The sequence below is a fragment of the Pleurodeles waltl genome, chromosome 11 (genome assembly GCF_031143425.1).
Source record: "Pleurodeles waltl isolate 20211129_DDA chromosome 11, aPleWal1.hap1.20221129, whole genome shotgun sequence".
Taxonomy (NCBI): Eukaryota; Metazoa; Chordata; class Amphibia; order Caudata; family Salamandridae; genus Pleurodeles; species Pleurodeles waltl.
In genome coordinates, this window is record NC_090450.1 from 349621795 (window position 1) to 349634787 (window position 12993).

At 41.0% G+C, this 12993-nt stretch overlaps 1 protein-coding gene across 10 annotated transcripts in view; it reads left to right on the forward strand.

Moving 5' to 3' along the window:
* The window catches only part of PASK (PAS domain containing serine/threonine kinase), a 1088660-nt gene that overhangs the window by 644253 nt on the left and 431414 nt on the right, over window positions 1-12993 (forward strand). For all 10 annotated transcript variants that reach the window (XM_069213654.1, XM_069213650.1, XM_069213651.1 and 7 more), the window contains one exon: window positions 2410-2535. In XM_069213654.1, coding sequence (XP_069069755.1) covers window positions 2410-2535 — 126 coding nt within the window. The remainder of the gene's footprint in view (window positions 1-2409; window positions 2536-12993) is intronic.

The following is a 12993-nucleotide window of genomic DNA, read 5'->3' on the forward strand; positions in this document are numbered from 1 at the left end:
TAGTGGGAACCCACAACAGCTCCATAAGCCTCTACTAATTAAAGGAGTGTGCTTTGCAAACTCCAAGTTAAAAACTTGGGATCCTATTCACAAAGGTACATTTACATGTGTAGTTTTACACAGGTGTAAATATGCCTCTGCGCCGAGTAGTAACTTTAAACTTTTATGCTATTCACTACTTCTGAGTGTAAACTTACTCCTTGGTGTGTAGGCTTTCATTGGTCATATTATACTTTGTGCCCTGGGGACACAGCAGACGTGTGCCCGCTGTGTGTGTCCCAGGGGCACCAAGGTATAACAAAAGTTGCTGCAGATACTTACGCGTCCCCTCCTGTAATACTGATAGCGTTGGTGCACATGTAGAGTCAGTGTAATCATGAAGGGCTTTCTCTTGTTTGCATGGGGGCGTTCCCCCATGCAAATGTATGATTTTTTTTGCCTAAAGATGGGTGCTGTCACTCTGTGCACCCACCTGCAGGGGAGATCTCTCTCCTATCTTCAAAGAACAGTCAGGTTGCCGCCTGCACTATGAAACATGGAGCTACTTTGAAGCTGCCACTCAATATTTCACTGAATGTGCTGCAGCACATTTCTTATAATATGGCACACTCGCCCTGTTTAAAGGTGCACTTTGGCGCAAACAGGGACTGTGTGCCCTTTCTATAATATGGCTCCCATGTCTCCACTCCATGGTGGAGGCTACTAGACCAGAATTTACTAATGTTACATTACTACCCATCACTTGTCACACATAGGCAGAGGTCTATTTAATTTAAGAATGATATTCCTAAAGAATATTTTGTAAATCACATCTACATTGTTTTTTTTTTAATTTAACATGTATTACAGTTTATTAAATGCTGGACATAAAAATACTTGCTAATGCTAAAATTTGTTTAACAAAAGTTTTATTATAATTTTAACATTTAATTTTTTTTATTTCAAATAATATATTACAAGAATGTATACATTTATTTAAATAGACCAATTAATTTTAGTAAGCTAATTATTATTTATAATGGGGTGCTATTTTTAGTCCCTCCCTCCATTGTTTTGTATGGGACTGTGTTGCAGTACCTGTGACCATGTTTGGTGCTTGACTTACTCCAAGGATGGGCTAGAGTCCATTTACAACTGTTTTGGGACTTCTTTGACTATTGTGACTTTAGAACTGCATTTTGTGAACACCAGTAGAGTTCCTTTTGTGTGGATGGGTGTTTTGTTTTTCTATGTTGCTCCCTAAACCTCCCTGATCCCTCCCGACCTGTAAGTATGCCCCATTTGCCAGCCACTACCCCCGCCCCACCTACATTTACTACTAAAAGGTAGATTGTGTGTGGAGATCTCCACATTGAAAAGATAGATCTTCGCATTTAGATTTGTGAATTGCATTTTGTACAACATGAGTAGTACTACTGCGGAACTAATAAACTTACTACAAAATGCAGGTCGTGAATATTCCCCTTGATTTAAAACACCTTGACTATTTTCTAATGTTTTCTAATAATTTTCTAATGTAATCCTTGTCTAGTTTTGCACTTAATTATTTATGTTGTTTCATTTGAGAATCTCTGATTTGCTTGTTCCAGTATAGTGTATGAATTCTGCTTAACTTCACCCAGTTCCACTGTATCTCCTCATTGAATTATGTAATAAGGGCATCTCCTGTGAGGCTTTCTCTCCACAGACTAGATCGTGATTGCTGTATTGATTTATGCGTTCACATGGCATACCTGGGTTATACTGGAGGGGAAAGGCAAGTGTCAGAACACACAATTCTCAGTAGCTAAGAACTTGGCAGATGTATGTGCATGCTTACCATACCTCTCCCAAACCTAGGAAAGATTAGTCACTGTCAGTGCCCAGGGTTTGGAAAAAGGTTAGACATGTTCAAGCCTTTTGTAAATGCTTATCTTTCTATGCCATTGATCTTATGAGACGCAACTTAAGGATGCGTTCTGGCTGCAAGCTCCAAGTCACATCCTGAGGCTGCTTGTCACCAAGCATTGCAGCCATCAAATAATGAGTCTATTGCAATAGCCACTATCTGTCACAGACAGGGTGTTGATCAGAGATCTGGTGATGTGAAATCGAAGGTGAGGTCATTTCTTGCAGATCTTGAGTGGTTGGAGCATAGATGTGGTAGCGATCAATGTGGGAAAGGGCCTCAGGCAGAATCAAAATGAAAGCCCTGATTTTTAGCAGAAGAAGGTGACGACTATGTTGGAAGGGAGTGAAATTGGTGCTGGTGGAGATGTTTGGGCAGAGGAGTCAGAAGAGTACTTTAGTATCTTTCCTCCAGGTTAAGATACAACTATATGTAGAACCTTCATTTAATTTTACAAATTTACTGAATTGTGTACTTTGAGGGAGACTGTAATTTATGGTGGATTGTGCTCTCTTTCATAGGTGGTTGTGAAATTTATCTTGAAGGAGAAAGTTCTCGAGGATTGCTGGCTACACGACCCTGAGCTGGGAAGAGTGATTCATGAAATTGCCATTCTGACCCGCCTACAGCACCCCAATATTGTGACGGTACGTACATAAGTTCAGCTGGTCTGTACATTGTTTCGTGTGTAACTCAGCAAGAAACATTTCTGTGACCTTTTCAGTACTTTAACTTGCATTCATTTTATGGGAATCATCCATCACGTGTGAGCTACGAAATGTCACACTATGTATCACAGTTACATTGAGACTTGTAATTTGTAATTGTGGTTATATAGCGCTTACTACCCCTGACGAGGCATTGAAACTCTTTTCGACGTGTAGCATGCTACTCCGGAACCCAAGAGGAATTTGTGGTGGATTAGTATGGGGAAATGTACAGTATCAGTATTATTATGAGTTAATTTGAGCAGAGGATTTTCAAGTTTGTTAGTTGGTTCGACTAGAGTAATGGAGTGATAGAGGAGAATCCAGAAGTTTTAATTGGGGGTTTATAGTAATAGGAGGAGGCTTGGGATGACTAAAGGAGAAATTGATGAGGGAAGAGTCTGGAAAGGGGTTAGGGAGATCAAAGTAGCAGGAGGGGTTTTGGATGAGTCAAAGGTGAGATAAATGAGGGAGAATGTAGTAGGGTTGTTTGGAAGATCATGGTAGTAAACTGAAGTTTGGGGTGACCTAGATTGGGTAGATGATAGAAGAGCTTAGTCAGTGTTATTTTGGAAATGAAAGTAGCAAAATGAGTTTTGGATGAGTCAGAATGGGAATGGAGGATAGATTGATAGAGACAAAGGGTGATGGGAAGACAGAGTAAGGCTTATGAGAAAGTAAAAATTATATATATATTTTTTTGTATTGATAGATATATATATATATATTTTTTTTTTATTATTTGATTTAATTTATATTTTGAATTTTATTTTTAGATTTTATTTTTTTTCTCTAGTACACTAGGACTAGTGTAATACATAGATATACAAATGCATAGTAAGGGAAATATATGTGCGAGGAATATAATAATGGGTATAATAATATGAGAAGAAAAGTAGTATTGTATAAACACAGACTTTCAAGATTTGTTATATTTGAAATTAATGAATAAGTGTATTTTTCTTACATTCGTTTCTTTCCTCCATTGTTCAATAGCGAAATGCTTGCTGTTAAATGTCCTCCTGATCGCATTGTCCATCACAAACACAAAGACTAGTACATGGAAGAGATAATTGTTTCCATTTACAATCATGGGTACACAATGTCCACAATTAACAAGTTCCTTGCAATGTTTTGAAGCATCAGACAAAAGTGACCACAGAGGTTCATATCCAGAATCATCCCTCTGTCGTCCCCACTGAGCTGTATCAGGTATATCAGAATACACATTCCACCACTGACTCCACACAACCCGCTTGGAAAATAGCTCTCTTGCTGTGCTGTAAACAGGGCCAGCTTTTGGGTGGTGCGAGCGGTGCGACTGCACCGGGCGCTGCCCTCTGGGGTGCGCTGTGCTTAGCAATAACTTCCAAAACTTGCAATTTAAACGCACCTGCTGAAAAGTTGATTGTGCATTTAGCCTTCAAGAAACAATTAAAATGTCAAGATACCTCTTGTGATTAATGTTTCTGCTAGTGAGAGAGAGATGGGAGTTTTGTCTAGTGGCAGCTTTGACTCAACATAGTGTAGAATAGAGGGTTAATATGCCTGCTGCAAAAAACAGAACTATGGAGCATATTTAAGAATAGTGGCGCTGCACACAGTGCAGTGCCACTTTTCTTACACCCCTTAGCCCACCCCTAACGCCACCATGTGTGCGTCATATTTAAAATACGGTGCACCATGGCGGTAGTTAGGGGACTAGCATCAGAAATTGTATACGGCGGCGCTTTGCAGGATTAGCGTCAAACATGTTGACGCTATTCTTGCAAAGCACCCAGAGGCCCTTTCTAACCAATGGAAGCCTCCGTTTAATGCCTGCTCTGAGCAGGCGTTAAAAGTGCCGGAAAAAAATGACACAAAGAAATCTGACAGATTTGGCACTTGGGGCCCTTAAATATGCCCCTATGGCAGTGCTTAATTTGTGCTTGTTGTTCCCGGTGCAGAGCACCTGCACTTATTTTTGAGGGCCAGCGCTTATTTTTCTGCCTCAAACATTTACTGTGAGAAGAAGACACATATGGGAAAGACTGAGGAAGAGAAAAACGAAAAAGCATCACAATGGGAAAAAGCAGAAATCCGCAAGAGTGAGCTGAAGGGACAGGGGAGTGCCTGTAAATGGATTGAAGAGGCCTGAGATGGCTTCAGGATTACGCTGCCTCTGTATTCCGTGTTCACACATTTAATTGCAGCAGCACCGTGTTTAAGAGGAGAGCTTTGGGCACCTACAACTTTTTATTTACAAATTAAGCACTTCCCTATGGGGCATATTTGAAAAAAGTGGCGCTGCACACAGTCCTGCGCCATTTTTCTTGCGCCCCTCAGAACCCCCATAACGCCACCATGTGTGATTCATATTTAAAATATGGCACACCAAGGTGGTAGTAAGGGGACTAGTGTTAGAATTTTTTATGTTACTCCGCCACTTTGCAGGATTAGCATCAAAAATGTTGACGCTAATCCTGCAAAGCACCCAAAGGCCAATTGAAACCAATTAAAGCATCCATTTCATGCCTGCTCTGAGCAGGTGTTAAAAGTGCCAGAAACAAATGACGCAAAGAAATCCGTCAGATTTCTTTGCGCCATTTTTTGGGCCCCCCCAAACGGGGGGATACCACCTTTGCATACATTATGCCTGGTGCAGGCATAACGTAGCACAAAGGGTTACCACTTTGTAAATATGGCGCAGCATTTTTGGCCTTTTAACGCCAAATTAGCTTAAAACAAATTACACTAATGTGGCATTAGAATGGCACTAGGGGCTCTTAAATATGCCCCCCATGGAGCATATTTGAAGAAAGTGACTCTGCACACAGTGCTGCACCACTTTTCTTGTGCCCCTTAGCGCTCCCCTAACGCCACCATGTGTGTGCTGTATTTAAAATACGGTGCAACATGGTGGTAGTTAGGGGACTAATGATAGAAATTTTGACGCTAGTCCCGCAGTTTGCAGGATTAGTGTAAGAAATGTTGATGCTAATCCTGCAAAGCACCCAGAGGCCCATAGTAACCAACAGAAGCCTCCTTTTACCGCCTGCTCTGAGCAGCGGTTAAATGTGCCAGAAAAAAATGACACAAAGAAATCTGTCCGATTTCTTTGTGCCATTTTGTGACCCCCTCCCCCAACGGGGAAATGCCACCTTTGCATACATTATTCCTGGCGCAGGCATAATGTAGCACAAAGGGATACAAAGTGGCACAGTGCATGCATTGCCCACTTTTTAAATATGGCACTGTGGTTTTGACCTTCTAAAGCCACAATAGCGTAAAAAAAAAAAAGACGCTATTGTGGCGTTAGAATGGAGCTAGGGGCTCTTATATATGCCCCTATATGTTAAGCGGCTAACTGGGTGGATTAGTAAAGCCAGCCTTTATAAGTGCTTTAAAACACATGAATGCATGTGAAAGGGGAGCGATTGAGAGATGAGGGGCACCTTTGCTGGGTGGTAGTGAGTGAAACCGAGGAGGAGGTCATGGGGTGGGGGGGCGCCACAATAAACTGTCGTACAGGGCGCCACCAGTCCTAAATCCAGTCCTGGCTGTAAAAGAGCAGCCTCACTTTGTAGCACATTTTCTAGAGGGCGATTAAGTTTGGTTACCATCATGCTTCAACACTTGTTAACAGAATTTGTTTTAATGTTCTTATTGTATAATCTAATTCCAAATTGCTGAAGCTGACTGAAACTATTTTTTTAAATATCTGGTGGGCAATGAGAGAGCCCAATAGATGTTTCTGTGACTGCCTGAAAATGTTGCCAAATTTCCCAACCTGTTTTCTTGCCACGACCTGCAAATGCAGATAGTGTTGCAACCTGTAAATGTATGGAAAAATAAAATACCATCACAAACATTTTTGCTACGTTTATTAGCATACTCATGGTTAGGCAGTAGCCTTTAATGTTTCCCAATACCAAAATCACTTACTGTTATGATACTGAACAAGCTGTGAGACTGACAAAACTGCACTTCTCTTATCGTTTACTGTGCTGTCATTTGAAATGTTACAACCTTCCATAATCATTCGTATTTGATTTAGCATAGCAGTCCCTATTGACGTTTCTTAGCAATTTTGCACAAACTGTCCACTAAATCCATCTACGTCAATTTGAAACATTTCTTTTCAAATAATAGCAGTTGCATTGACCAGGCAGACACCATCCTGAAGAGCATTTTATTTACAGATGCCGAATATATTTTCACCTACATTCTTTTTGCGTGTTAGAAGAATATCTCTACCTTTTGGTTTAGCTGTCTGTTGTGGTATGAACACAAGAATCTTTCCTTTTAATTGTGTGCTGTTTACATATTTGTCTGCATTTTCCACACCTAATTCTTTTATAAAACGAACTACGAGTGATTTGATGTTAGATAAAGTAAATACTGGCGATACTTCAGAATTTTGAAGTGTATCTTCAAGATAGGTGAAATTGTAAACTAATACCATGCCATAAATTAATGTCAATTTGTTTTCTTCTCTTTTTTCTTTCTTCTGTGTTTGCCGAAGCCGGTTATAAAAACTAAAAGGACATTATTAGTTTTCACCCATATCACCACCACTTAACTTAGTACTGTTGAGTCACTTAATGAAACTGCAACACCTCAAACTCGATTACTCAATTCAAGTGTACGCACATTTATAAGCTTTGCCCCTGACTCTTCGACACAGAAGAAACCCGTTTCTTTCAATTCACCAATTATAAATGAAGCACACGTACACCTTGAAGTACTCTCTTGAAAACAATCTTGAACTAGTTTCGTTTTTTTCATAACCTTGCAAGTTTGTGTTTGTCAAATTTGTTTCTACACGTTTTATGGAATTTTCCAACCTTCATTTAACAGTTGTTCAATTACATCATGATTTTTTCACAATTGTGCCTTGATGTTTGAAGGAGTTCCTTTTACATCGTCACAAGCTGGCAGATCGTCAAGCAAACCTTTGTACCTAATTCCTTTATCAGAATGTTTATTATTAGCTGGACACACTAAAATGACTGGTCAATCTTGTTGACACAATATGTATGTATGTATGTATATGTATATGGGCATTTATAAAGCGCGTTCCGGCCTTGGCATCGAAGCGCTAAGAGGACATAAAGGAGAAAAAGATGACTGAAGGCCAGTAGCCCTAACATGGAAACAACCAGGTTTTCACCCTCTTCCTAAACATCGAGAAGTTCTGTTCTTTCCGGATATCAAGCAGTAAACCATTCCAATATATGGCAGCCGCCACTGTCAACGCTTTATCTCCCCACCTAACTCTGCGCGTCCTACAGACCTGGATCAGAAACGACTTCTTTGATCTTAGGACGCGTCCTGGCGATACCACCTGAGTCTGTCCACCAGGTATTCTGCACCATCCCCATGTAGTGCTTTAAAGGTAATGCAGAGAGATTTAAAGATAATCCTCTTGCCCACCGGAAGCCAGTGAAGGCGCTTAAGGCTAAGGGACGCAGACGCTAAACGTGGAAGTGCCAGAATCATGCGGGCTGCATTATTCTGAATCAATTGCAGTTTCTTCAAAGTGCATTCATCAATATCCAACAACAATGAGTTGCAATAGTCTACTCTTGACATGATCAGTGCCAACATAACCGTAATTCTTTCCTCCTGCTTCAGGAACGGTAAAAAGTTTCTCAGGATTTTCAAGGTCCAATAGCAAGACTTCACTAAGGCATTAACCTGTGGTTTAAAGCTTAATGCTTCGTCAAAAATCACTCCTAGATTTCTAGTTGCTCCGCATGGGCTAGGTAGTTGCCCGCAGTCATCTGGCCACCATCGCGGACCCCACAGATCCTTACTACAACCATACAGGACAATCTCTGTCTTGTTGGTATTGAGCTTGAGCCAATTCTGTCTCATCCACTAATTAATATCCTTCATGCAGCTATTAAACTGCTCTGCCAGTTCCTCCCCATTACTCCTAGATACTGGAATAATAATCTGGGTGTCATCGGCATAGGAGGATGGAGAAAAGCCATATGATCGGATAAGTCTTGCCAGGGGGGCCACATAGACATTAAAAAGCGTAGGACTCAACGCCGAGCCCTGGGGTAGCCCACAGGGCAAGTGGAAGGCTGGAGCTTTAAAACCTTCCCAGCTAACAATATTAGATCTGTCCCTTAAGAAGGACTCCAGGATTCTAAGCGCGGCATGTCTTATTCCTACTTTATGAACGCGAGATACCAAGATATCAGGTGAAATGGTATCTAATGCCGCGGAGAGATCCAATAGTACAAGAACAGCGCCCTGACCCTCATCCAGAAACTTCCGGATGGAATCCGATGTTGTTAGTGGCGCTGATTCGGTGCTATGCGCCCTTCTGAAACCATGTTGTGACTGATCAAAGCCTCCAGCCTGGTTAAGAAACATGGATAATTCATAATTGATATGTTTTTCAAGTATCTTAGCTAGTGTCGGTAGCAGGGAGATAGGCCGCAGATTACTTAAATCAAAGGTAGTTTGATCAGCCTTCTTTTTAAGGGGAATTACAGTGGCCTGCTTCCATGAGGAGGGGTAGACCCCTGTGGATAGAACATCCTTAAAGATAGTAGCTAGTTTTGGAGCCAGCAAGTCCGGAATCATCTGCAAGATACTGGGTGGGCAGGGATCCATGGATGAGCCTGATTTAATCCCCATAAGAATTTCTTTAATCCTGTCCGGCATCAACGGGGGGAAACATGTGAGCAGCGGGGTATCCTGATTTGGCGAATCCATGGGGGTAATCCCAGAATCCATCCGGGGGAAATCTTTATATAGTAGCCTGATTTTAGTTTTAAAAAACTCAGCTATTTGATTACAAATTGCCTGCAAGTTCAGCGAGGTTGTGGGGGGGAACAGGAGGCGTAATAAGCGAGCAAACTACCTTAAATAGCTCTTTCGGCCCATTAGGTGCATTTTTTATCTTTGAAAAAAAAGTAGTTTTAGCCTCAAAACAGGCTACCTTATATGTTTTTAAAACACTCCTTAATTTCTCCTTCTCTGATACATTAGGGTTAAGCTTCCAATGTCTTTCTTGTTGACAGTACTCCCGCTGGAGCACCTTTAGATCACTTTTAAACCAAGGCCAACTAGTTTTTTTGGGTCTACCTTCCGGCTTTATTAATGCCGGGGCCAATTTATTCATAGCAAGGGCTAAACCTGAGTTAAACACTTCCAGAGCAGGCAGAAGAGGATCCCCAGCCGCCTTCCTTTACTGCCGGGCCCAACTGCGACTCTGTAATTTTATTCCAATACACACAGATCCCAATCAATCTCAGTTCCAACATTTTGTGTACTTGACATAAACTTCATTAGTATGTACATATTCACATCTTCTTTTGGTAGGCATTTTTACTCACTGACAGCGGATAATCTTTTCACAATTTCAGAAATCATTTAAAACATGATGTGCTGCTCTGTAGTGTATGGTTACTAATCTAACACACCTAAACATTCTTAGCCAGCTTTAAATTGGCTTGCAGAAAGACCAGTTGCATAGGGCAAAGATCTCAACGTAAAAGGCTGACTCACACTGTGGATATGACATTTCTTTTACTTAGGACACCGTTATCAGTACATTGTGTTTACACAAGTTTACAGATGGTGCTTTATAGCATGGGTCTCTCACAGATTCACAAGCTTTGCTTGTTGCTATCATTTAGTTATTTAATTTGGAATAGTTGTAGAGATTTGATGTCTGTTGGTATGTGTGTATTTTGGCATCTCTTAAGAGTGATTTCTAAAAGACAGAATGTTCATTGATACACCACTCCCAGCTCCACCACAATTGTGATTTCCTCTTCAGTGGGAGTTTAAGATTGAAAATCATCTAATATTTGCACACATCATAAGCAAGTCAGTGCCCGCCCTAAAGTTTTCCCTCCAATAAAATAATATCGATCAGTGATATTTATTAACACATCCAGTAATGTATAAAAAACTTCAGATTTGGGAAATTAATTTCAAACTTATCTGGTAACAACTTTTCCAGAGGAGTATTTGTGCAAGAAATGTTTGAATGCGATTAGTTACCACTCAGTCGTCTTGTTCACCTACCTGGGGATGAAGAAATTATTTTAAACATCACCACTCTTCAATATCAACTCTAGGGACAAGTAGTAACTCTTAGTTTGACCAATGATTGAAAATCAATGAAAATATGTCATGGATTGTGTGATGTTTGCAAATAGACCCTTTTACCTCCATAAGAACCTGCACTTTGCTCTACCCTTTTTGTGCACTTGAGAAGAAAGTGAAAAATGGTTATTAAAATAATTTTCCCTAAATTTGTGCACGCAAGACGTGCCACATATACAAAATGTTCAGACATTGTGTCTGATGATTTGTTTCTTAGACCCACCAGATTTATGCTTGAGTTCATCATAACAAATAGTTATACTAGAAGGAAGGGAAAAAGGAGGGTTCTGAGAGGGAAAAATCGTGATGAACGCAAAGGGGAAGGCAAAAGAAGAGGAAGAGAAAAAATAATAAAGAACAGAAAAACAAAACAGAAAAAAAGGAAGAGACAGAAGTAGAAAAATTGCATGACATTGCAACTACTTTTGCCACTTGTATAGGTTAAAAGGTTTGCCAAACACAGGTATACATTGCACAGATGCAGCATGAGCTGCACCTAGGCAAGTAATCGTGCTATGCTAAGTGCAACATGCAGTGGTCAAAACTCACATATCTTTACACACACGTAGAACTTTACTATTTAGCAGCCCATCTGGAACATACTATACATTGGCTAGATGGAGAATTTAACTGAAAAAGAACCTTAATGGTGGGCACTCACAAAGGCCACCAACTTTGGGCACTGTTGATGCGTGGAAAAATGATGCCTGACGAGTTACCACATTTGATTTGACTGATGGGCTGACTATGGGAGAGGATGGTACATTGGGTTTTGAGTAGAGCACTGTATGCCCCAGACTTAGACATATGGATAGAGCGCCCTTTCCGACAAATGTCCCAAACAATGGCTAAAGACAGATGGCAGGAGGGGGATTTATCATGTTGTCAGATATGTATCCAGCAAATTGCTTAATAACCTGGCCGGAGGCAATAGAAATATTTGGTTTGGGTAGGGGACAATTCCTCCAAATCACAAAATTAGCGGTCACTGCAACTTTGGCCATCATTCCCAAGGCCTGGAACCCACACAGACCCTAATGACACTCCTTTCTTTGGCGGGGTTCGCTAGTTTATTACACATGTCTACATGTCTACCGCTGATAGGAGAATCGCTCCACTCCAAATAGAGGAATTTTGGCAGTGTGACAGTGGTGAGCCCTTTACGCCTAAAGACTGGTTAAAGACACAAATAGCAGTATGGAGGGTCTCCATTAGTGCACGATTCAGATTGATTCATTTTAATATAGTTCATGGGACATACCTTTCACCAAAACAACTACACGCCATTTAGCCCTCTAGACCACCAGACTGTCCTAGGTGTGGGGCTGGAGAAGCAGATTTTTTAGACATGATGTGGTGATGGCCGGTCATCATGGTATACTGGGCCGAGATACTATGCCAACTACGGGAATTGACAGGATGGGATATGCCATGTACAATTAAGCAGTATGTGCTGGGCCTCCTCCCAAATAATCTGAAGAAAAAGTTAAATCGAAGTTTCACAATGTTGGGGTTAATAGTTGCAAAGCAGTGCATAGCGATTAGCTGGATCAGTCCAAGGCCCCCTAACCAGGAAGACTGGTGCAGAGATTTGATTGAATGGGCTGGGATAGAGGAGGCACATATGCGGAAAACCCGCAGAGATGACCAGGTTCTGGATTATCTACTGTTGTGGGGGTTTGTTCTAAACACTACTAGAACCTCCAGATGAGGCCCCACATGGGGAAACGAGTCAAGAGAATGAGGGTGATTTAGAAAGATGGGTAGAGCTAATCCCTGATATGCCCTGCAAACAGTTGGGCCTAGTGAAAACGGCTTGCAGCCTGAGATGTGCATTGATACTTCTTTATTAGTTACAGTCTGTTAGGTAAACCAGAAGCCAGTGAATGGGGAGGGGCGAGGGAGAGGTTGCTGGCTATGTTGATATTTGTTACTGGCTACATTTTTGGTTTAGATTGCATTTAGCAAAATGAAGTTACGTTGTAATTTATTGATCAAACGCTCTCCCTAATGTTACGATTGTCAACGAGAGGCACCCACTGGCTCTACAGCAAATGCGAGGGTAGAGCGGTGAATACTTTTCACCATGCACAGATGTACTGTAAATGATCGAGATGAAAAAAGACTCTGATGTGAATAACAGTTTGATCGTGGTCATGGTTGGCTTGGTTTCTTTTTTTGTAGCTTGAATATGCTAATTAAGAAATTAAAAAAAACAAAAATAACCCTTGCGATCACGCCTACGGTGACCCAATGTTTTCACTGGGGCGTAATCTTACATGC